This window comes from Camellia sinensis, chromosome 6 (genome assembly GCF_055761805.1).
Source record: "Camellia sinensis isolate YWXY chromosome 6, ASM5576180v1, whole genome shotgun sequence".
Lineage (NCBI taxonomy): Eukaryota > Viridiplantae > Streptophyta > Magnoliopsida > Ericales > Theaceae > Camellia > Camellia sinensis.
Genome location: NC_138966.1, coordinates 5,075,637 through 5,100,170, shown reverse-complemented (window position 1 = coordinate 5,100,170; position 24,534 = coordinate 5,075,637). Strand labels below are relative to the sequence as shown.

At 40.0% G+C, this 24,534-nt stretch overlaps 1 protein-coding gene across 11 annotated transcripts; it reads right to left on the bottom strand.

The window, feature by feature from the left end:
* Window positions 1-3,405: 3,405 nt before the first annotated feature.
* Window positions 3,406-6,920, bottom strand: LOC114308315 (uncharacterized). 11 transcript variants are annotated; one of them, XR_014331929.1, is made up of 8 exons: window positions 6,600-6,908; window positions 5,444-5,490; window positions 5,284-5,340; window positions 4,883-5,097; window positions 4,729-4,779; window positions 4,440-4,646; window positions 4,295-4,359; window positions 3,406-3,585 (listed from the first exon to the last, which is right to left on the bottom strand). XR_014331929.1 is itself a non-coding variant. In XM_082873231.1 (8 exons), the coding sequence occupies exons 1-4, from the start codon at window positions 6,700-6,702 to the stop codon at window positions 5,038-5,040; spliced, it is 261 nt and encodes an 86-aa protein (XP_082729357.1). In that variant the 5' UTR covers window positions 6,703-6,908; the 3' UTR covers window positions 3,406-3,585; window positions 4,295-4,359; window positions 4,440-4,646; window positions 4,729-4,779; window positions 4,883-5,037. The 11 variants fall into 11 exon arrangements, 8 of the variants coding, with proteins under 8 accessions (XP_082729357.1, XP_082729360.1, XP_082729354.1 ...); XM_082873231.1 differs by having other exon boundaries at window positions 5,444-5,484; XM_082873234.1 differs by having other exon boundaries at window positions 4,440-4,594; window positions 5,444-5,484; window positions 6,600-6,907.
* Window positions 6,921-24,534: the final 17,614 nt, after the last annotated feature.

Genomic DNA, 24,534 nt, shown 5'->3' with positions numbered 1-24,534 from the left:
ATTATATAAAAATTAACATATCAATTGCAAAAAAAAAAAAAAAAAAAAAAAATCACTATTCCGGTCAACCGGTCGGACGACCAGTTAGGCAAAATTTTCAAAAAAAAAAGTCTGAAAAGCGTGGCTGAGACAGAGCGCGCTGTAGAGTTTTCGAAACGTGATTCCAAAACTCCTACCAAACATCATTCTTAAATCAAGGTGCAGAATCATGATTTGAGAATACAACCAAACACAGCCAAATTTTTAGTCACCAAAGATAAAAAGTAATTTTTTATTTTTGAAATTTTTAAAAATATTTAAGAGGTGCAAAGTACAATAAGCGGGAGATGAACTAGTTACTGTTTGGAATTTTTCAAAATAATTTTTTGAGTTTTCAATTTGTATTTTTATATTTTTAGTAATTTTTAAAAATATTTTAATCAAGTTTTTTTTTTTAAACTTTTTAGATCCATTTAATCTTGATATACTAAAAAGTATAAAATTTATACAAAAATCTTTAAAAAATTTATTGAATACAATAAAATACGAAAATGTATTAAAATTTATTTTTTTAATATTCTTTGTATTTGTTGAACCTTTTTAAAAAAAAAGTTTCACTGATATTATATTTTTTAAGTATATCTAGATAAAGTGTATCTAAAAAATAAATATTCATAAAATTCACTAAAAAACAAAATATATATATATATAATGAAAAAAAAACTCAATTTGTAGTACAGGAAAAAAAAATCAACCAAATGGCCAACGGTTAAAAAAAGAGGGCATCAAGATGATAAAGAGTTTTTTTTTTGTTTTTTTTGCTGTGTAGGATAAGAGTTGTTAAAAAAATAAAATTAAATAAATAAATAAATTATTTATAAGATAAGGGAAAATATCTATATATACAATAATGCTATATGTAAACTATGAAAATGTACAAATAAACTCCTTAATTACAAAAATGTATCAATTGAACCCCCTAATAGAAAGCCACGCTTGGAAGTGTTGATTTCAGTGGAAAAGTTAAAAAAAATACTAGAAAGTTAAAAAAAATTAACTCATAAAGAAGTCAATTTTTTTTTTTCCATTCACTCTATTTTCTACAATTTTTTTACTAAAAAGTTAAAAAGTCATTTTCAAACTTATTTATGTTTTCAATAATGTTACGCATGCATAGGACCAGGCACAAAACCAAATACAGAAATTGTTCATTTGAATGATGTTTTCAATAATGTTACGCATGCATAGGACTAAGCACAAAACCAAATACAGAAATTGTTCATTTGAATGATGTTTTCAATAATGTTACGCATGCATAGGACTAAGCACAAAACCAAATACATAAATTGCTCATTTGAATGACCGGCCGGATGACCAAGCACTAGACCAGATGACAAGATGATAACCTCGGTCGACAAGATGATAGTCGTGGTCGATGAGAAGACAACCGTGATTGACAAGATGATAGCCGTGGTCAACCACCTTGTCATCCGGCCAACTGTTCGGCCGATCGTTCGGATGAACAGTTTATGTGTTTGGTTCTGTATCTGGTTCCTTGTGTGCGTATCATTACTGTTATTTTTTTTACCTCACATTTTAATCAAAAAGTTACTAAAAAAACTTGTTTTTCAAATGGGCTTTATATAAGCATGACTCTTCTAAAGGTTTAATCATAAGGAGAGATCATAAGTTCAATTCTCCCTAAAGAGAGTTGAATTAGGAGAAAAACACAAGAATGGGGAAATGAACTCTTATAATGTCAATCTACCTAATAAAATTATCTTAAAATAGAAACTCCTATATAAAAGAAAACAAGTGAAACAAAATAAAGAATAAATTATACTGATCTTTTTGATATTAAAAAAAAAAATCTACAAATTTAACACAATTATATTGAGGGCTTTTTTAATAAGTTAAACCAAATGAAATTAATACAGAAAATATAAGGACACAAGAATAAGTAATGATAAAGTATACAATTAGTCGCCAAAGATAAAAAGTAATTTTTTTTTTCATTTGGTGACTAAATAATTTTGGTAGCCAAAATTAACTATTTGGCGACTAACATTTTTTTAGTTGCTGAAAATAGATTTTTGGCGAGTAAAAGATAAAAGTATTTTTTTTATTTTTTATTCGATGACTAAATAATTTTAGTAGCCAAAACTAACTATTTGGCAACTAAAAAACTTGATTTTCTAATTGGGCGATAGCTTGCGTGTTCAAGTGAGTGGAGTTATTAATTTGTACTATGGATTGACCAGTCACTTGCATGAATGTCTTTAGAGTGTCTTCTAAAGATGAATTTTGTTGTTGTGGTGCAGCAAACTGAAAATTAGCTTGAGGGGCAGTAGGTGGATTAGGTTAAGGTTGATTAAGAAACGATTGGGTAGGAGGACAAAAACCTGGTGGAAATTGATTATTCGATTGTAAAGGTTGTCCACCTACATTCAGGGGAGGTTGATTCTGTTTCCAAGAGAAATTTGAATGGTTTCGCCAATTGGGGTTGTATGTCTCTGAAAAGGGATCCATCAAGGATAAGGGGTCACTGCTGTGCGTGAAGTACAGCAGTGACTGTGGTGCCTCCATTTGAGGTGTATTATAGCCTTATTTTTGTGATTCAAACCGTCCATTTTGTAGGATTGGTTTTCCATAGTTATTCAACGCGTTTGCTTGCTCAAAATAATAGCCTGAATAACCAACCACAGATGGACACATCTCTGTGGTATGCATAGGACTAGCACATATAGAACACACATTACTATGAACTCGATTGGCGGATTCCATGGTCTTATTCAAAACTAGTGCCTCCACTTTTCGGGTAAGGCTATCTAATTTTATTTTTATCTCAGAATCGTCTTTTACTTCATACAACCCTCCTCTCTTAGATGAAGAAGTTAATTTTTCTCTATGAAAAGTAAAATCCCATTGCTGGGAGCTCTCAGATAATTTATCAAGAAACTCATAACCTACATCACCCCTAAGACTTAAGAAACTACCACCATTCATGGACTCAATCATGTTACGGTGTGACTGAGTCAATCCGTTATAAAAATATTGCACAAGTCTCCATGTCTCAAAACCAGGGTGGCACTACTACAAAAACAAATAAATATCATACTTTTTTTTTTGTGTGATGTATATTATTTAATCACACATTTTAAGTTTTATTAAAGTGTGATCTTTGAGAGTATTATTAAAAGGGGTCATTTGATCACATCTTTTAAAAGTGATTAATAATATTTAGATCACACCTTTTAAGTGATTAAAAATATTTAGATCACATCTTTTAAGTGTGATTAATAACTAATAAAATCTGTGATAAAAAAAGGATTCAACATATTTGAAAAATAATCAATATTATTTTTATATGCACATTTGAAGAATGTAATACACACTATATACTATACTTTGAATCATAACTACATATTGAATGAAATAACGTCATATATTTCATAAATAAAAATTAAATGTTCAAAAATATATACAAAGGAATTAAATAAAAAAAATTTAACTGTGCTTACATATATTAAAAAATGAAAAAACTTTAAAAAACTAAGTTCTTTAATTCTTTGACCATATTTTGCATCTCTCTAAGAAATTTCTGACCTGAAAAATGAAAACACAAATTAATTCAGAAACTGCAGGAACATATGAATAAACTAACTATTTATAGAGACTATTCTAGTCTTACAAAAGATACAGTCGGACTTTTTCTCATCACACTGACTCTTCATCTCCTACTTCAATAGAAAAAGAATTACCACTTTGATTGAATAATCAATTCTCATGGAAAAAATGGACCAAATATCTTAAGATAGCTGAATATGAACTATGACTACAGGGCAAAATGATCAGGAGAAGGAACAGGGTTATGCAAACATTTTATCCGTGCCCTTGAATATAGGAAAACTCACGTCACGTGTTAAAAGATTTCAGCAGTTAACTCATCATCAGACATGAACATGCAGAAAACAAATTAATAGCAAGAAGAGAGTTGTCATCTCCATTTAAAAATTGATAATTATTCCAAGACATGAACATGTAGAAAACCAATTGCTCCATTTCTTAAACCACAAAAAACAATTCGTTCCTGCAACAAATTAAGATCTTCAAAAAAATAAAAAATAAAAAACTACTTCTACCACACTCTTCCAAGGAATTCTGTAAATTCTTTGAAATTTTAGAGTTTATCACAGATCAAAGGATAAAAAATTTAATCCTACATGACAAAATTTTCAGAACAGTATAATTATATAATTCATTTTGAGTTTTATGATTTGTAGTTGGTTCAGAGTATCTAAATATATCCACATACCATAACAATATCTTGGGGATCCACTTGCCAAGAAAACAAATATTCCAATGTCATCCTGTGAGCGACTGCATATTGTGCGATCAACACCAAACGAAAAAATATATAAATATGAGAAACATGCAGGAGAAAAGATGGAATGCCCAACCTGCTTTCACATTGTTACTAGTGAAGCCTCATTGTGTGAGATTAACATCAGACACTCAGATTTATGTGATAACTGGAGGCTTCTCCCTTCCAGTGAAGTCCTTCAGCTTTGATACAGAATAATACCTCAAGCAGTACCTTGGTTCAATGCATTTCCTATAGTAAGAATCGTCTGCATTACTTGACGCAATTTTGCAGATTCTTTTACCTATAATAACGGGTATGATATTAAGGTACTGAAAATGATTTCTCACTAGTTCTAACTTCAAACCCTAAATAAAAGGAAGTACCTCTCTAGCAGCAGCATTAATTGTGTTCAAGTTACATCTTAAGTCATTCACCTGAACAAGTTCAAAGCTATAATATAAGCACAAACAGCTAGAAATAATAATAGCATTTGTTCTCAGATAATACACACAAAAATAAAGTCCCAAATCAATATACCTGACTGGAAAGAGTAATTCTGAACGCAAATACTCATAATTTGGACTCCACTCGCAGGACATTCATCAAGTCCAAGAAAAATTGAAATGTTCATCAAGCACAAAATTTGTTATCAATACCTATACAGGATTTTTGCACTTCCCTTCCCTCCATCATCAAACCAAAACAAAAACCTGTTCACACTTTCCAAGCATATCGTTGGTCCCATTGTAGTTCTGAAAGAAAGAAAAATTAGTAAGAAACAAATAAAATAGTTAAACATAATTTTAAACAATAAATGGATTGTCAGTGGATAAATGTCCTCCTTAAGCCAGGCTAATAATAAAAGACCCAGTTGCAAAAAGTTTTTGTTTAGACAACATTCAAGTTGGGCAATATGAAGAAGCATATATTTCACAAACCTGAATACCATCAAATATATTCCCCAAGATTCCAGGACACAACTCCACCGACAGAGGCTGTAATGTCAATGGACAAGATAAATGTTAGTGCATTTAATGTTTGATCTATAACTACTCAAAAATTCTAACAATAATATTGTAACAAACATAACAAGATTACCTTGTGTGTTCGTAAAACAGGATCATTGACCGTCAACCCAGCTGTTTCTTTATACACGGAGATGATATATAGACAACAAATTATTGTCAATATTAAGTTGTTTTAGTTCCACCATGTACAAGATGATAACTGTAGTTACAAGAAACTTGGTGCAAAGGGAGAGCAACAGTAAGGAATGAGACACATTAAATCAAGAAAGATGATGATGTGCATTAAAGACCTACGGGGCTCAATTAAGGCCTAGGTTAAAAAGCTCTTAACAATATTTGTAGAATTTATATACATATATATAAGCTATCATTAATAAGCATCAAGGGCAACTTGTACACATAAGCCCCTAAAGACACAACAGAGTTTCATAGTTCGATTGTGTAATGAATGTATTGTGTTAATATTATATACACCCTAAGCCTCTAAAATCTTCTAGATGAACTGCTCCTATACTCCTGCCCATTGTAGTCCAATCAAAGTCTATATAGCTTTACACTGTAATGGCTTCTACAAAATCCTTGAAAGGTTATATTCAAACGTGTAAGTGGCATGTGTAAGCTAGAGCAATAAAACAAAAGAGTGGTATCAACAAACCAGAATCACCAGATATTTCATAGACACTAGTTAAACTCATTACAAAATTGACTTACACACATACATGTTACATTTTAATAAAACAGTAAAATAGAAATCTGAGCTCATAAAGCACAAGATAAAAATTAAAATTAAAGATTAAAAAAAATGCCAATTACAATTCACACAAGGACAGTACAATTCACTCAATCTAGCAACAAAGTGAACAGCACCATTAGCTAGTATACCAAATTACATTCATAATGCTACTCAATTCATCGAATCAACAATACTTGAGGCACTACTACCAAAATGATGAGAGAGCAATAATAACCAAAGATCATAAGATATCCAATAAGCAATTACACAATCAACACAACAAAAAAATGCCCGATTTGACTCGGTTCTCTCCTAACTACTTGTTTACCAAAAATCGATACACAATTCTCTCTACATCTAACTCAGATGCACCTATTCAAATCAAAATCAAGACAAAAAATGCAGCTAGATCCAGAGATCTAATCAATAAACAAAAGCAACAAATTTCAACATCGATACAATATATCGTTGATTCTGAAATCAATCAACTCACAGTATTGCCGAGAGCAACGACATTGAGAAAAGTGGAAAGTCGGCGCGAGGACGATGAGTTTTCGTTGACATCTTCGTTGGCAAGCAAAGCAGATGCTTGGCATATCGAATCGGCGAGCTGAGCCAATTCGTCGATCGCGTCCATTGACTCGATGAATCAAAGAACTCGATTGAAGAGAGAGAGAGAGAGAGAGATGAGATGATCAGATCGAAGGAAGAGGAGGGATCGAGATGTATGTAGAGAGAGAAAGAAACCCTAGGTTGATACAAGATGAAAATGATGATGGAGAGAGATCCACCGATAATATCTGTGTTGTTGAGCAAGTAGTAGATAGTAATTTACAAAAACAAAAAACAAAAAAACAAAACAAAACAAAACAAAACAAACAAAAAGTGAAGTAAAGTTAATGTTAAAATTTATTAATTAAAAATAAGTTTTTTTTTTAAATAAAATTAAAAAATAGTTAATATTTGTGTGCGTAGTTTTTTTAGTAATTTTTTAGACTAGTTTTAAAGTTGGTTTTTTTTTTAATTATAAATATACCTAAATAAGTCTAAAGAGTTAAACGTATTTTGAATTTTTTTTTTTTAATTTGTGTTTTGGTGTTGGGGTTTTTTTTTTAAAAAAAAAGATTTGGGAATTGTATATTTTATATAAAAATCAAATTGGAATATTTTATACAATCACACCTATTTATGGGGTGTGATTATATGTATGATTAAAAAGTAGTAATGTATACATAATCAAACTTTAATTAGAAGGTGTGATTAAAAAATATATAAATAATTACACTTTAATTAGAATGTGTGATTAAAATACATACATACATATATATATATATAATCACACTCATTTAAAAAGTGTGATTAAAAAGTAGTAGTATATATATAATCACACTTTAATTAGGAGTGATTAAAAAATATATAAATAATCACACTTTAATTAGAATGTGTGATTAAAAAATATATATATAATCACAATTATTTAAAAAGTGTGATTAAAAAGTAGTAGTGTATATATAATCACACTTTAATTAGAAGCTGTGATTAAAAAAATATAAATAATCACATTTTAATTAGAATGTGTGATTAAAAATTATATATATAATCATACTTATTTAAAAAGTGTGATTAAAAAATAGTAGTATATATATAATCACACTTTAATTAGAATGTGTGATTAAAAAATATATATATAATCGCAATTATTTAAAAAGTATGATTAAAAAGTAGTAGTGTATATATAATCACATTTTAATTAGAATGTGTGATTAAATATATATATATATATATATATATAATCACACTTAATTAAAAAGTGACAAAAAAATAAATATTATCACACTCAATCAAATTAAATGTGTTTAAAATATCAATTTAATTTTTTTTATCACACTTTCAATAAAAGTGAGATATTTTTTTTTATCAAAAAGTGATCTTTAACTATTTTTATAATAGTGTGGGGACACTTTAAAATAATGTCTTTAAATCTTTCCCAACTCTCATAAAATTTCTCATGTTCTTCCTGATAAAATCATAAATTTCTCTTCTTAATGCATTAGTTTTGGACATTGAAAAAAATTTAGAAACAAATTTCGTGACAAGAAGCTCCCATGAAGTGATAGACACATGTGTGTAAAGATCTTCTTTCTCTAACCCATAAAAAGTGAAGGTACTTACGTGTAAATTTTAATAAGTGAATTTATTGTCTAATAAATTTTATAGAAAAAATCTGTCATAAAAAAAAATTATTAATTGTAAGTTTTAGCAAAATTTTATAAAAATAATGACAAAAAAAGTCATTAATTGTCAATTTTTAGCGACATATATAAAAAATTGTCACAAAAATTATTTTTAACAATAATTTTACCAAAACTTATTTTTAATAAAACTTGACGAGATTTAAGTCCAACTATTAAAACCTATTGATAATTTACCTTAAAAAAGTAGGAAGGAGTTGGATTATGTGTGGTTTTAGCTCGATTGCATTCGTTGCTGGCAGCACTATGCAAGGAAGATTCATGGTTATGGGTGAAAATAAATCCCTAAGAGCTTTGGGCTCATTAGTATTTTCAATATTTTCTCCCATGTCTAACTTTTTAACAATTTGAGTCAAAGATATTTTTATTCTTTATTTTACTTTTTCAAATTGACAATTAAGATTAAAAAAAATTAACGAAATTCACCATGTTTGGTAAGTACTAAAAAAGTTATGTTTTGTTTTTTTGTTTAAAAAAAAAAACTTATATTAAAAAATATTATTGTTCAAGTCCTTATAATTTAGAAGGATATAATTTTTTTTTATAAAATTTAAAACAAAAAAAATAAAAATAATAGCAATTAATAATTTGAACACATGTATTTAAAACAAATTATATTTAGACAAATAATATTATGACACATCATTATGACACATGTGAATATTGATCTCATTCTAATTGTAATCATATAATTTGAAATTTTATTTTATAATTGTGGGAAAATAGTTCGGAAATACTCTTTGGATCCTGTGGGACGCTCGTGATCCTCAGCCAGCCACTTGAAAAGGAATGAACACACCGGTCGGGGGTGCTGGAATTAGCACTCCGACGGACAAGTCTGTATATACTCTCTTGGTTGCTTGGGTTTTAAGTTAAGCATACTAGTTCTCACATACCTCTCTTTGGTTGATGTTCTTCTATTTATATCTCTCCTTGGGTCTTAGGGTTGGGCCTACCTTTTATCTGTCGTGTAACTATTCACTCGGCTCCTTTTGTTGCGAATTGCTCTTTATTCGGCTCCTCGCTCAACTGGTTGTGCGGCCGATTAGGATACTTCTGGGTTTATATAAGACGAGGCCGAATACAATATATATATCTCAACTCTCCAAGTTCAGTTATTCGGCCTCTTTGCATCCCCTAATATTCGGCCCCCACAATTGCCTCTAAACACTCCACTAACAACAGTTAGCTGGTGTGTTTGGTTTCGAACTCGAAAAGTCAGAGCCAAAATTCAGCGGCTAACCTCATTCCAACGCGAATGTCAGAGCTCACACGCATTTCGGTTATCATTACAACTTCCCGCCTCTTCGTACGCTTCTTCCATTTATTATAATTTAAAATTTTGTTGTCTTTTCGAATGCATACACATTTTTGAACACTTGAAGCTCTTGGTGTGCCTTCCGATTCACTTCTGCAACCTCCTTTTATCTCTCATTGTCTTCTCCGCCTCTTGTAAGTTCTCTTCCTCTCTACTTCGAATCCCTTTTCATGGTTTGTTTTTAGTTTATCGAACTCCATAGACTAACGAAAATGGCAAAGCATTTAAAAGACCTCCTTTCTACGGATTGAGTCTCCGGCTTTCGACGTCATTTTTTCATCCCTGATGATGTCCATCTGTCACTTGTGACAGACAACACCCTTGATATGGAGAGGGCTGATGAAAGCACAATCGTCTTCCCTCTCTTATCAATTGCAGAGAGCGGAGTCCGTTTCCCCCTTCACCCATTCCTTAGAGCCGTCCTTCCCCATTGGGGTCTAATCCCTTCCAACCTAATGTAAATTTTTTTCGAATCATAATGGGAATTATAGAGTTAAACCATCGCCTTAGGATTAATCTCGGCGTACCTGCTATTCAGCATTGTTATGCTTTGGCCAAGTCTTCTGGCCGGCATGGGCGCTATTTCCTTAGGGCCAAGGACACCGACCATCGGTTAGTGACTATGCTTTCCAGCTCTAGAAAGTGAGTCAATGATATCATTGTCTGAGGTAACTGGGAATTCGACGAAGGCGAGGACAGCCTAGATCCTATTCCTAGACGGAGAGGCGAATCAGGTGGCCACAACCCCTTTGCGTTTATTTTTCTTATATTTACTCGGCTTTATCTTTGCGATCTCATGGTTTTATTTGTGCAGGAAACGATTTGAAGAAAGTTTTGGTTTCAACCGACGACGCCGTTCTTGCGGAAATTAAAGTCGAGCTCCAATACTTTGGTCATCCAAGCCTTCAGAAACAAGGGAGGGTGGACCACATTCTTCTTCGATACGAGCCGACGTATATGACGTTTCCGGCGGCAGAAAACATCTCAGTTCCGAGGGGCGAAGAGTTTCTTACGGCCCTTATCTTATCCAACTTAAAAAACTTCAGGCAAGTTGGTTTGGATGGATCCGATTCGGAGCAGGTGGAGGTAGCTAAGGAGGTCATTGAGTTGCCAAACCAGTCTGAAGCCGAAGTAGATGAGGCTTTGAAGTTCGCCTTTGAGGAAGCCGGCCTCAATTCATCCAAACCTCCGTCCACCTCAGGCCAAGGGGACGTTCCCTTCGATGACATCTTTACAGGTTTAGAAGATCTTCCCGGCACGTACCCTGAGGATATGGCCGGGTTGTCATTCACACAACTTGCCAGGAAGAAAAACGCCGAAAGAATGGCCACCCGACGGACAGCAGAGGCCATTTGATCAGAAATTCCACCCGCTGCCAATGCTGAGTCCTCTCTGCCTGTTGTCTGGAGGGAGACGGCTCAAACCCAAATGGCCGTGTGTAGACCTCCCCGAACGTACCTGGGAGGAACGAGTCCCCCGTTCCGTTCGATATTGGGCTCACTACAGTTCAGGACTCTAAAATTGTCACGGTTCGTAATCTGAACTAAAGAGTCCAAATTCAAAAAATCGTTTTGAGAAAATAGATTTTGAAAGAAGTGCCAAACATGGACTACTTTGCCAGATACAGAATCGCCACCTAAATATTTTATTTTGGGAAATTTAGGAAACCCTGACTCGTTGCCTAAGGCCACGTGTCCGTCATCACCAAAGTTGCCTCGGCTCGGGAACTTGGGTACGATTGGGGAAGGTCACTTCGTGAGCACCCCCGCTCGCCCGATCAAAGATCGGCCTCTACTAACCATGATATCAAGTTTTGAAAACATTGTGTGTTCTTATTCCGATTTTTTAGCCTAGATTTACTATGTGATGCACACAGCATTCAAGTATAGACTGGATCGTCTAAATTGGAACAAAACATTTCATGTTTATTTATTTTGAAAATGGTTTGATGGTGCTACCCGTAAGTAGGCTAAGACGTGGATTTGCCACCCTCGGGTGGGCTTAGAAAACATGATTTTGCCACTATCTAGTGGGATTTAAAACACACATTTGATGAATTGTTCCAATTCAAATAACCCAACCTTCACCCACAGGCATTCAGGCAGTTATATCACATAAGCAATTAGCCTCATGGTAAGCATGCTATCATGGCAGTCACTCACACACATGCAAGGATGCTAAAGCATAAAACTTAGCGAGTACTCCAAGCCAAAACAGAAACTAATTAGAAATCCATGCATGATCCTAATTATACAGAAATGCCTAATGCAACACATGCTAAAGTGCAACTATAGCAGGCTCGGCTATTCTAGACATGGCATATGAAATGCTACAGCTAACATGTATTCAACTTGGAATTGAAAATACAATGCAGTTAGTATGATGCGCCAAGCCCGGTGCATGCAAAACAGATGAATGAATGCAAACATGCTATCATACTGTATGCTAATTGAAACACGCCCTAATCTAACCATCATAAGCAGGTAAATAAAAGGGTGAAAGACGTGGGGTTGGAAGACAGACATCACACACACGCACACTTATTATAGTTGTGCCCTCGCGCAGAGGGTCCGAATAAATAATACAGTCCCAAATGAATAAATAATACAGTCCCGAATAAATACAGAATCCTAATTAATTAACAAATTAATCTAGGAAAGCGATAAATTGGCATGCAAGCCAGAGACTGCCTCAACTCTGCTCCGGATGATGAATGATGCATGCTCAGGTTGCCTTGTGCGGAGAATCCCTCGCGATGCTCCGGTTTGCCTCTGTTTGCAATTATTTTTGGAATGCGTGCCGAGCTCCGGAAGGCTGTCGATTTCTGATTTACTGCAACAGAGAGCAACAAAGGGGCATGGCAAAGTATTTTCACATATGTATGCATGACTACTCTTCGGGGAGTGTAGTCCTCGATCCTCGTGTCACCAATCACGCATATCGATGCATGATGGCCGAGGAGTCAAATTGCACAACTCAATAGGGAGTGAATGCACATGAAAACACAACAAAACCTAGACTCCATCATGGATAATCCGGAGTGTCGGCGACTAGGAATTGAGACACGTTCCGTCACTCAAAGTACGAAACGTCCCTCGTTTCCCGTGCTCGGGCTAACTTCTATCCCCAACACGATGCAATATGCATGACATGCATAAAATGCAACTAAGATACAACCTATCATGCACAATGCTAGGAAATGGCATACACGATGCACAAGATAACATAGCATACACAATGCGCTAACATACGGCCTAGCATACACAATGCTATGAAATGAAATGGCATACACAATGCAATATGGGCTTACACCAACGTGAGTGGACCTCAGCCGCACTCATATAGGAGGCCATGAGATGAAAATGAGACACTCGAGATGCGTGCACGCATGTACGCAAACCGAGGACTGATCCTAAGGCACAAATGCCACTCTAACAAGGCACGACAAGGCACGAAATATGGCATACAAACATGTAAGTTTCAGCACTGAAATGTGATGCAAAATGATCCCTAAACATGGAAACATGGCACCCGATGCATGGAATGAGACCCAAAACATGAAATTAGGTACATGGAATGACCTATGGCTATGCAAAGCATGCATTATTCAAACATGAAGTGTGAAGACAGAATCAAGACAGTCCCAAAACAAGAATATTACAGTTTTAAGCAAGGCCAAACAATGGACACAAATAGGACTAAGCTAACATGCAAAAATGGCCCCAAAAGAGAGATAATGAAGCAAGTAGCATCTTCTGGCCCTAAATGGCCAAGATCCCTTCAACAAAGTTGAAGAGGGGCTCAAAATGAAGCACTTTACAGTTTACAACAAGCCACGAAAACAAACACAAGTATGGCTAAACTATTGTACAAGAAATGGGCCAAAAAGGAGACAAAGAAACAAGTGATGGTTTCTGGCCTCAAACAGAGGAGAGCCCTTCAAAAAAGTTTAAGAGGGGCCCAAAACAAGGTGTTTTACAGTTAGTGACCAAACCAAAAACAGTGCACATGCAAGCTTAAAATACTATGCAAAATAAGGCCTAAAAAGAGGTTTAAACACAAAGAGCAAAAAGGGAGCTTCAAAAAGTAAACATCCCTTGATAAAACATGAAGAGGGGGTCAAAATAAGGCTATTTACAGTTCGGACCAGAGCCTAAAAATATAAGCACAATGGGCTAACAAAACATGCAAAAATAAGGCCAAAAGAGGGATAAAGAGGCAAGTGACAAAAGGAAGCCTCAAAAAGTGAAGAGCCCTTCAACAATGTTGAATAAGGGCTCAAAATAATCTACTTTACAGTTTATAACCAAGCTCAAAACAGTTTACAAATAGGCCTAAAATACTATGCAAGAAAGAGGCATACAAGAGAGGTAAAGAAGCAAGTGGTAGCTAAAGACCTTAAACATAGAAGGACCCTAAAACAAACATGAAAAAGACTTCAAAATAATTCTATTTTCAGTTAGGGTTGGAGCCCAAAAATGGAAGCAAGTATGGCTTAGAAAACATGCAAAAGAAGCTCAAAAAGAGGGAAAGTATGGCTCACCCTTGTAGACCAAACTTCAACAGTCTCTTGGCTTGAGAAAAGGTGCTCATTGCCTCTGGAAAACCAGCTCCAAGTGTTGGAATGGATGGTGGTGGTATGGTGCTAGGTGGTGGTGTAGAATTGGTGTAGGGTTTGGGAGGTTTTGAGGGTTGGAGTGTAGAGAGAGAGAGATACAATGTGGAAGCCTCAAAGCAAATTTTGTAACCCTTCAGATGGGAGCTGGAGGTGCTGTTATATAGGCAAAAGAGAGGAGAAAAAAGGGGGGGAAAGGAATTCAAGTTTCCCCCCAAAAGTTGGCCCCCCCGGATACACAATCTGGGGGGAAACAAAATATATATTTGTAATGTACCTGGAGAGAGGATCATGGCCGGCTGGTTTGCTAGGGTTTAGGTGGCTAGTCGGCCTTCCCCATGGCCGGTCGGCCAAGGGTCAAAAGGGTCAAGCAGTATTAGTGGCCGGCCATGCCAAAAAGGGGGCCTCTCATGTGTGCACAACACAATCATGTGGTCAAAAACTGGAGAGTATGAACCAGGAGAGAGAAAAGGCCACTTTTAGGAGGGGTTCAAAAGGGTCACACACAATTACTGGCCAGCCATGTGATATTGGTGGCCTCCCAGGTGTGTACAACACAAATATGTGGTTTAGGGCTGGAAAAAGTGGCCTTAGGGTGGTCAACATTGGCTTTCAAGTGAGAAAAACGGGCAACGGAGGGCGATGGAGGAATAAAACTGGTTGTCAAAACAATTACTGGCCTCCCACCCTTCTACGACCTTCTTAACAATGAAACAGAGGTCCCTGCCAAAAATGAACCCAAACCGATACAAAATGAAGGTTCGGGGACCGAAACGCGCAGCCCGAGGCCCGAAAACTGACTGTTAGGCACCGGAAGTGGTGTTCAACCACGAAGTTGGTCTCTCGGGCCACAGTGTCCCTCAAAAGGGAGCAAATAAGATGCATGCCAAAAACCGGAGCAAACGGAGGTGGTTAAGTGGTCCCGAACCGAGGCACACGGCCAACGGCTCCGAAAAACCAAAAACTGGACTCCAAACGGGCAAAATGGCCTACGACCATGAAACGTAGCCTACGGCCACTGAGAGATGATCTACAAGACCTCTCTCTCCCTTCGGGAAGAGAAAACAGAGAAAAGGGAGCTTGGTTCACAAAACCGAGGCAAAGCATGAAAGAGTCCGGAAGTCCGGAGGTAAGGCTCGCAGCCGAGACTCTGAAACCTCTGAACGAGCATGATATGCAACATCACTAAGCGCTCAATCGGTGACGTCTGAGTCTTAAGGTCGGTCAAAAATGGGGTGTCTACAGTTGCCCCTCTTTGACAGAACTCGAAAGTCATAAGTGACGGGAGTGAATGTCAAAGCCCAGAGACGACCTATTTTTGACAAGGCTGAAGACTTAGACAAACAGGTGAGATAAACAGAGATGTGCCCGCAGGCGTGCCCGCAGGCGTGCCCGCAGGCGAGGGGCAAAATGCAAAACGGTATACACAAAGTCGAATGTAGCTCATGATCATGCAAATGCAGCAAGCTGTAATGAGGCAAGTATTCGCAAATAGATGCAACAGTTTTAAGCAAGAATGCAAAGCAACAACTACATTTCATGCAGTTAGGAATGCAGAGAATTATTCAATTCTCGTCGCGTCTCACACGGAGAAGATACGATACCTGCGCGATTCGTCTGGTTGCACCAGCTTCAACTGAACCGTACATACAATATCGTGCCTGCAAAAGAAAGAAACTCAACAAGCACAACATATCTAACAACATATGTTCAATGTGATATCGAATGCAGACAATTACGGTGTCGATGAAAAAGTGCATCGCAATGCGGGAAGAAACGCGTGTGACAACGCGAGTTTAAGCACGGAGGCTCGGTGATATCAAAGAGACGTGCATAACAATGCAAGTATGTGTATGAGAATGCAAGTTATGCGCATGATAATGCAGAACAAGCGTAAACCGGGATGTATGTTTGTCACAAAACAATGAGCAAGGAAATGCGCGTTTCGACGAGGGCGACTCGATCGCGGCCTCCGGTTCACCTCCCGAAGAGGTTACAACATGTTCAAAAGGATATATCTCACTTTTGATGAGTAATGATGAGACACGCATCGGAAGTTGAAGCTGAGGTTCCGGCGGAGCGATTTCGCGACAGAAAGTGCACTTCTCTTGTACTTTTTCAAGTTCTGGGAACTCCAATCCTCCCCAAAATTTGTAGGGACCTTGGGGGGCATGTGGGGAACACCACCGGCCATCTTTATTGGGAGAGAGAGGCCACCGGCCAGTTTTTGAAAAGGAAATGGCCGGCCTTCCAGAAAAGGTGGCCGGTCGACCACCTAGCCCAAATTCGGAGCAATTTCATCTTTTCAGCCTCTTTTCTTTAAATACACTCATCCAAACACTTCGTGCTCACAAGTGCAGCTCCGAAAACATCTCCTCTTGCTTCCCAAACCATTTTCTCCCTCAGATCTGTGCTCTATACGCGTTTTCCAACGTCCCACGCAAGTTGTTTTCTCGAAATCTTTCAGTTTTAAGCACTTTGAACCGATTAAATTTTGATTTCGGGGCTTCTTTTCTCATTTTCGCCACTTGAGGTGAGTTTGTCTCAATATTTGGAAGATTTTCTCGGGAGTTGACTTTTGTTGACTTTTTCATTTCCCGAGAGTTGAGTTTTGTTGACTTTTTCCAATTTTGGCTCATTTTTGCCCCTTTTGCAGATTTTTCGAAATGGCTGGTCATTTCCCCCACGGTGGAGGTCCTTCGGACGCCGGAGGTGATCTCGATATCATGGCTCTGCCTCCGGGGGTTCGACCTTTCGTACCCGAGAGGAACGACCCACCGGCACATATTCTTCCACGGGCTGTTTTCTATCACTTCACCGATTTCGACGAGCGAGCACCCGGGGATCTCCTTCTGCGGGAGCCAGAGTATCACCTCTCCCATGAGGCACGAGAGGTATTTACTTCGTTCTTACCTTTTCTGTAACATGGTATGAATTTTTCATGCATTCTGTTCGCATTCTGAACACACGGTTCAATCACTTGAATTCCTGAACACTTAGCCCATAAATTGATTGTGAACACACTGCGCACACCAGTTGAGGGTTGAACACGCAGCCCACACACTGACTTTCTGAACTCATAGCCCAAATTGAAGGTGAACACGCAGCACACACTGATTAGGAGTTGAACACGCAGCCCAAAACACTGATTTTCTGAACACACAGCCCAAATTGAAGGTGAACATGCAGCTCACACTGATTGAGAGTTGAACACGCAGCCCAAACATTGATTTTCTGAACACACAGCCCAAATTGAAGGTGAACACGCAGCACACATTGATTGAGAGTTGAACACGCAGCCCAAAACACTGATTTTCTGAACACACAGCCCAAATTGAAGGTGAACACGCAGCACGCACTGATTGAGAGTTGAACACGCAGCCCAAACATTGATTTTCTGAACACATAGCCCAAATTGAAGGTGAACACGCAGCACACACTGATTGAGAGTTGAACACGCAGCCCAAAACATTGATTTTCTGAATACACAGCCCAAATTGAAGGTGAACACGCAGCACACACTGATTGAGAGTTGAACACGCAGCCCAAACACTGATTTTCTGAACACACAGCCCAAATTGAAGGTGAACACGCAGCACACACTGATTGAGAGTTGAACACGCAGCCCAAACACTGATTTTCTGAACACACAGCCCAAATTGAAGGTGAACACGCAGCACACACTGATTGAGAGTTGAACACGCAGCCCAAACACTGATTTTCTGAACACATAGCCCAAATTGAAGGTGAACACGCAACACACACTGATTGAGAGTTGAACACGCAGCCCAAACATTGATTTTCTGAACACACAGCCCAAATTGAAGGTGAACACGCAGCACACACTGATTGAGAGTTGAACACGCAGCCCAAAACACTGATTTTCTGAACACACAGCCCAAATTGAAAGTGAACACACAGCACACACTGATTGAGAGTTGAACACGCAGCCCAAACATTGATTTTCTGAACACACAGCCCAAACTGAAGGTGAACACACAGCACACGCTGACTGAGAGTTGAACACGCGGCTCACTTACTTTACTTTGCACGCAGCCTATTCATTTTATTTGCACGCAGCTTATTCATTCTATGCTGAAACATGTATTCATTTTGAATGCAGGTGACTTCTCGCACTGTGCGGGGATATGGCTCTACCGCGGCGAGAGATTGGTACGCCGAGCTCCCGAAGGCTGTTCAGGATTTAGTTGACTTGGCGAGTTTGGGCCCTTCTGTACTGGGCTATCTCGTTGTCCTGCCAGGAGGACGTTGATGGCCGCCTTGGTGGAGAGGTGGTGGGACACCACCAACTCCTTCCATTTTTCTGCCACGGGGGACTTGACTATGACCCCGTTTGACTTTGCTGTACTGACTGGCCTTGACGTAGGAGGTTGGCCCATCCCTTACGACGAGGACATGGGCCAATGGGAGGCTGCTTGGATATATTTGCTGGGGGTTCGCCCGCCTGTTGATAGACCTTCGGGGGAGAGTCCGATACACCTGGTTCTCTTCTCATTTCCGGCGAGTGGAGATGGAGCCCGGGACTCCTGAGGAGGCAGCACAGTATGCCCGCGGCTTTCTGATGTTCCTCTTCGGGACCACTTTGTTTGCCGATAAGGGGAACATTGTTGGGCTTTATCTGTTGAGTGCTTTGGTGGATCTGTCACAGGTCAGACGGTATGACTGGGGTGGCGCCGGCTTGGCTACCCTTTATTGCTACATGAGCGCGACCTCCCGTGGACGGGGGGACTTACTTGGCGGCTATTAGAGAGCCTGGGAGGTACTTTCTGCCCTCTTAATTTACATTTCTGCTCCTCATTACTTGCACTTTGCACACACGGCGCACTTTATACTCTGTATCGTGCACTTTGCCCTCAGCACTTCGTATTCTGCTTTGTTTTCCACAGTTGTGGGTCTATGTGTATTTCCCGATATTGGCCCCGGAGTTGGTGGTAGAGGGACCTCTCGTGACCCCGTACTCACTTGTATTTGAAGGCCAGCACCGGCCAAGACCTCGGGAGTCTCTCCTTTATCTGCGGCAGTATTTCGACACGGTGCGGTCGACGGAGGTATTTCAAAACTCTCAGTTCTTTCTGTTTTCATCTTTGAATTGTCCTGTACATTTTCGATTTCTGCTTGGTTTATGCGTCTGTTATCCGTAGATTACATGGCAGCCATGGGCGCCTTTAGGTGAAGGTCTCCGATTCCAGTTTGCCGGAGGGCAGGGTGCCTCCCGGTACAAGATCCTGTTCGAAGGGCCAGTTGGTAGGGCCTGGTTTTTGGGGGACCGCTTCTTGCGTCAGGTTTGGGGGTACACTTCTCAGGACCCTCCCTCAGCACCCCCAGTCGATATGCGGATTGCTGATAGGCTCTCTTCTCGGGATGTTGTTAGTGCTATGCTGGGTACTGATGCTCTGCTACATCTTGAGGAGGGGGATTATGCTACTTACCGTCACATATACCTGATGCCTCCATTGATGGGAGTTCGTACTCCGATGATGAGGCCTGCTGGCATGCCATCTTCGAGCCAGGCCCGGGCTCGGGCTGCAGACGCCCCTTCCACCAGCAGGGCTGGTACATCTAGAGGTGGGGGTGGATTGGTTCCCCCGATTCCTCCGACTTATCCTCATCCTGGATGGCCGGACATGCCGACCGAGTTGATGGGGTGGCAATATGGGACTACCTCTCCGATTCCGATCCCAATAGAGCCTCCGATGCCCGGCCATTGATATGTCAGAGACCCCGACTCACCACCGGTATGTTTTACGGCTTTGATTCATTACTCAGATACTTGGACGTTCATTCCTTTACTGATATCCTTGCCTTTGCATCTGCAGCCCCCTGTTGAGTGCATGGATCAGGTGCTCGAGATGGTAGCCTCACTTGAGGGGATGGTCCTGCGGAGGGAGGCGCAGTTGTCCATCATGGGCTTCCAGGTACCCTTTAGTTTTCTGGCATTTATCATACTTCTGATGATATGCTGATTTCTACTGCATTGATAGGCTACTTGTGTAGAGCACATCTGACACACACCTCTCTTATACATTGTGTTTACATGTACCCACTTCATGTAGTTTTCTTGTATCTGCACCTGATGTCCATATTTGGACTGATGTATTTAAATTGAACTCTTTATTCTCAGATGCCCCCGGTATATGCTCAGCCACAGGCCGGGCCACCTGGGCCTCCTCGGGGAGGTGGACCATCCGGGCCTTTTCGAGGAGCTGGGCCATCCAGGCCTTTTCGCGGAGCTGGAGGGGGGTCGTCTCGTAGACGCAGAGCACGCATTGTAGAGGAGGAGCCTGGTGAGGATGAGGAGGAGGAGGCTGCAGACCGTCAATCAGAGACATCTGCTGACAGAGAGGACGGCTCCGGTCTTGGTTCTGGGAGTGGAGGCGAGGTTGAGGGGGATCCCGAGGATGACGACTCCGATTCAGATGATGATGATGGCGATGGTGGCGGAGAGTCTATTTCACAGAAGAGGGCGAAGAGGGCCTCTTATTCCTGCTCTTGAGAGCACAAATGCGGCTGTTTCCTGTTTTATTTATCTTTTTTGCTAGTAGTTGTAGCACATTGTACGTTATCGGGCAGTTTTATTCTTTGTAAAACTTGTGCCTTAGTTTGTAAAATGTTGCAACAAGTGAGGCATGATGGAATGAAACAGCTTTTGAAAAAAGTGTTGTATTTTAAACTCTTAGCATCATATCGCATCACCAAAATGAGATTGAATGGAAATGTGCATTGTGCATTTTGCCCAGCCAGGTAGTGAACCGACGTAACAACTTAACTTTCTAAGATATAACAAAACCTTAGCAAGTTTACAACTTGATAAGCAAAACACAATAGTGTTGACAACTCAACAAACAAGACTCAAACAAAAATTGCTTAAACAAAGAGTAACAACTCAAAAACACGAAACACGACAGCTCGACAAACAACTCAATAAGCAAAACGACAACTCGATAAACAAAACAACAACTCAATAAACAAAACTTAACAAAACAAAGTGTACTTCGGACGATCTGGGCAACGGAACGCATCCGAAACAGAGGGAAATAGAGGCCTTCGACACACCCGTTGCATGGAAATTCTTGAAACTTTCTGTTGGAGGCTAAAACAGGGCTAAAGACACACATTGGAGCATGGCCGGCTACTTTTGGGAGCCGGCCGGCCAGATTTATTGCAAGGGGGAGGCCACCGGCCAGGTTTTGAAAAAAGAAATGGCCGGCTTGCCAGAAAAGGTGGCCGGCCGGCCACTCAGCTCAACAACCATCAAATTTCTGATACTTGTCCCCTGAATAGTGTCTTTTCTTCTTTAAAAGCCTTAGCTCCGTGGTTCATTCAATTCATCTTAGTTTTGCACAAAAATGGAGGCGTTTCTTGTTGAAAATCTCACAGCTTGGATCGCTTCTCTAGATGGTTCGGAAAAGTTGAACTTCCGGGGTTTCGGCTTGAATGCACTATTCGCGCTGAGTCGCACTCCGCTGCACCTTCCTTTCCTCCATGCCGCGGCGAGGTTTTGGAACCCGGCGACGCATGTCTTTAGCTTTGGCGGGCAAGAGGTATGTCCAACTTTTGAAGATTTTCAAGTTTTGATGGAATCTGAATGTCATGAAGAGATCTTGCCCCAGTTCTGCTTTGGCCACGCCCAAGCTTTAGGGCGGATGTATGGGCTCACTGCGCATGACGCTCGGTCTCTGATCTGTAATGGGGAACTGGATATCCTCGGTTTGATTCATCGCTTTTCTGACGCTGGTGACCGCGGCAACCATTATTGGCAAGGTTTCCGGCAACACGCCCTTTGCTTGTGCCTCCTGTCTCACTGTCTGCTTTCCCCGGGCTTTGGTGGATTTAGCATTCGTCTGATTGAAGTTGCTCAAGGCTTGAAAGAAGGAAAGAGCTGCATCGCCATGACCTTGGCCGAGACACTGATGGGCTTGGATGCTATCTATTGCCGGGAGACGACTAGATTTGCTGGGAGTTCACTGCTGCTGCAGGTAATGTTTCCCACCCAATCTTACATATGTATTTGCTCACATCACTCGGCCCTCAGGCTCGGTTTTTCTCACAAAAACCCTTTTCTCACTTTTCTCTCACCGTACATCTCTCTATTCTTTATTCTCTCATTTTTCATCCCTTCCCAGGTATGGTTGATGGACAAATTGCGGGTTGTGGACTCTTGCCCAGCCTACTCAGCTCGAGGCTATTTCTTTCGACAGCGCCTAGTCGATGCCCCTGATGAAGGGTGGTGGTTTGACTGGATGTGCAATTTGTCTGCAGGTCGCATTGCTTGGCGTTGTTCTTGGCTCAATCTCCCGGCAATGAGCTATAGCATGTCCCGGCTGATCGGGATCCAGTTGATTGGTCTGACCCACTATGTGTTCTACTTTCCATTCCGGTTCCTGTGCCAGTTCGGTCATGATCAGATTTGCCCGCTGGAGGGGATTGAGTACCCGGCTGCTTTCTCGGTCAGAGGTGCACAGCTTGCCCGATATGCCACAGCATGGAGGACTAGAGAGCTCCTGGCCCCTGCTCCCACTTTCAGTTGCACTTTGTCTGACGAGTGCTTGGATTGGCTCAATGAGGAGGCACAGATCGGGCCCAGCATGGCATCAGAGGCTTCGACTAGCTCTGGGAGGGGGCGCAGGGATACTCGACTTGACTATGCCCCGGATTTATTGCTTTATTAGTACTTTCAAGTTTTCTTTATGAATGTAATAAAAAGCAACTTCGATTGTATGCAAGAGTAGGAGAACTCTGTTTTGAAATCAATGAAATTGAAGGTTGTGGTACTGAAAATTTTCCGCTTTGGTCCCAAAATGGTCTTAGTTGTAAAGGGATTAATTTGAACAAAGTCAACTTTTATTAAAACTTTTCAAAACCATTTTCGATATGGATCAGAACTAGACACGCCTAAGATCTGTCACTGAGATGCATAACCCCGGATCCTAGCAACCGGAAAGTTGCCCCTAGTCTGAATAGTACCGCAACACCGCGTGGCAACGGAAAGTTGCCCCTAGTCTGAATAGCACTGCACCGGAGATTGCGATAAATGCTGATGGATAAAGATGACTGCGATGGTCAAAATGGACAAAGTTGATCAGAGAAAAGTTTATGGCTGAACTTCAGGATGAAGTTGCCTACGTATCCTAAAGATGGGAATCAAGCCTTACATAGTTCAGGCTTAGGTTCACTCGAGTATTTTCACTCTCCTTTTACGCTCTAACTTTTGCCAAGGTCGCCCTTTGCGGGTTTTCAACCTTGCGAGCTCAGTTTTTATATTTTCCAATTTTTTTGTGCTCTAAATTTTTCCTAGGTCGCCCTTTCGGATTTTCGGCCTAGCGAGCCTCTCAGGGGTAATATTTCTTCAACTTGTCCATGTTGATCCGTTGGGAAAATTCCAGGCCATCTAGGTCCATCAGAACCACAGCTCCATCGGACCAGATAGCTTTGATGATATAGGGACCAGTCCAATTAGGTCTGAACTTGCCCCTTGGGTCGTGGATGGGAGCTCGGTTGTCCTTGAGCACCAAATCTCCTTCCTTTAGATTCCTGGACTTAACTTTCTTGTTGAAAGCTCAGGCAATTCTGCACTGATAACCTTGAACATGGTACAGTGCTTTCAGTCTCCTCTCATCAAAAAGCATGAGTTCCTCAAACCTGCTCTGCTGCCAATCTGCTTCGGCTATTTGACACTCAGCCAATACTCGCAATGACGGAACCTCAATCTCGATAGGTAGAACGGCCTCCATCCCATAAACCAATGAATACGGAGTCACTCCGGTAGAAGTTCTGATTGACGTCCGGTAGCCCCACAAAGCAAAGGGTAGCTTATCTGGTCAATCCCGGTAGGTTTCCACCATCTTCTGCAGTATGTGTTTGATATTCTTGTTGGCGGCCTCGACCGCTCCGTTGGTTTGCGGCCGGTATGTGGATGACTTATGGAAAACCACATTGTATTTTTCCAACAAGTCAATCACTTCCTTCTTAAAGTGGGAACCATTATCTGAAATGACCTCGTTTGGGACCCCGTAGCGGCAGATGATGTTATTTCTGATAAACTTTGCAACGTGTGACGCCTTCAACACCGCATAAGACTGGGCCTCAACCCACTTCGTGAAATAATCTATCGCGACCAGGATGAACTCATGCCCATTCGACCCTTTTTGAGTGACATCCCCGATCACATCAATTCCCCAAACTGAAAACGGCTATGGCGAAGTCATGTTGTACAGCTTCGAGG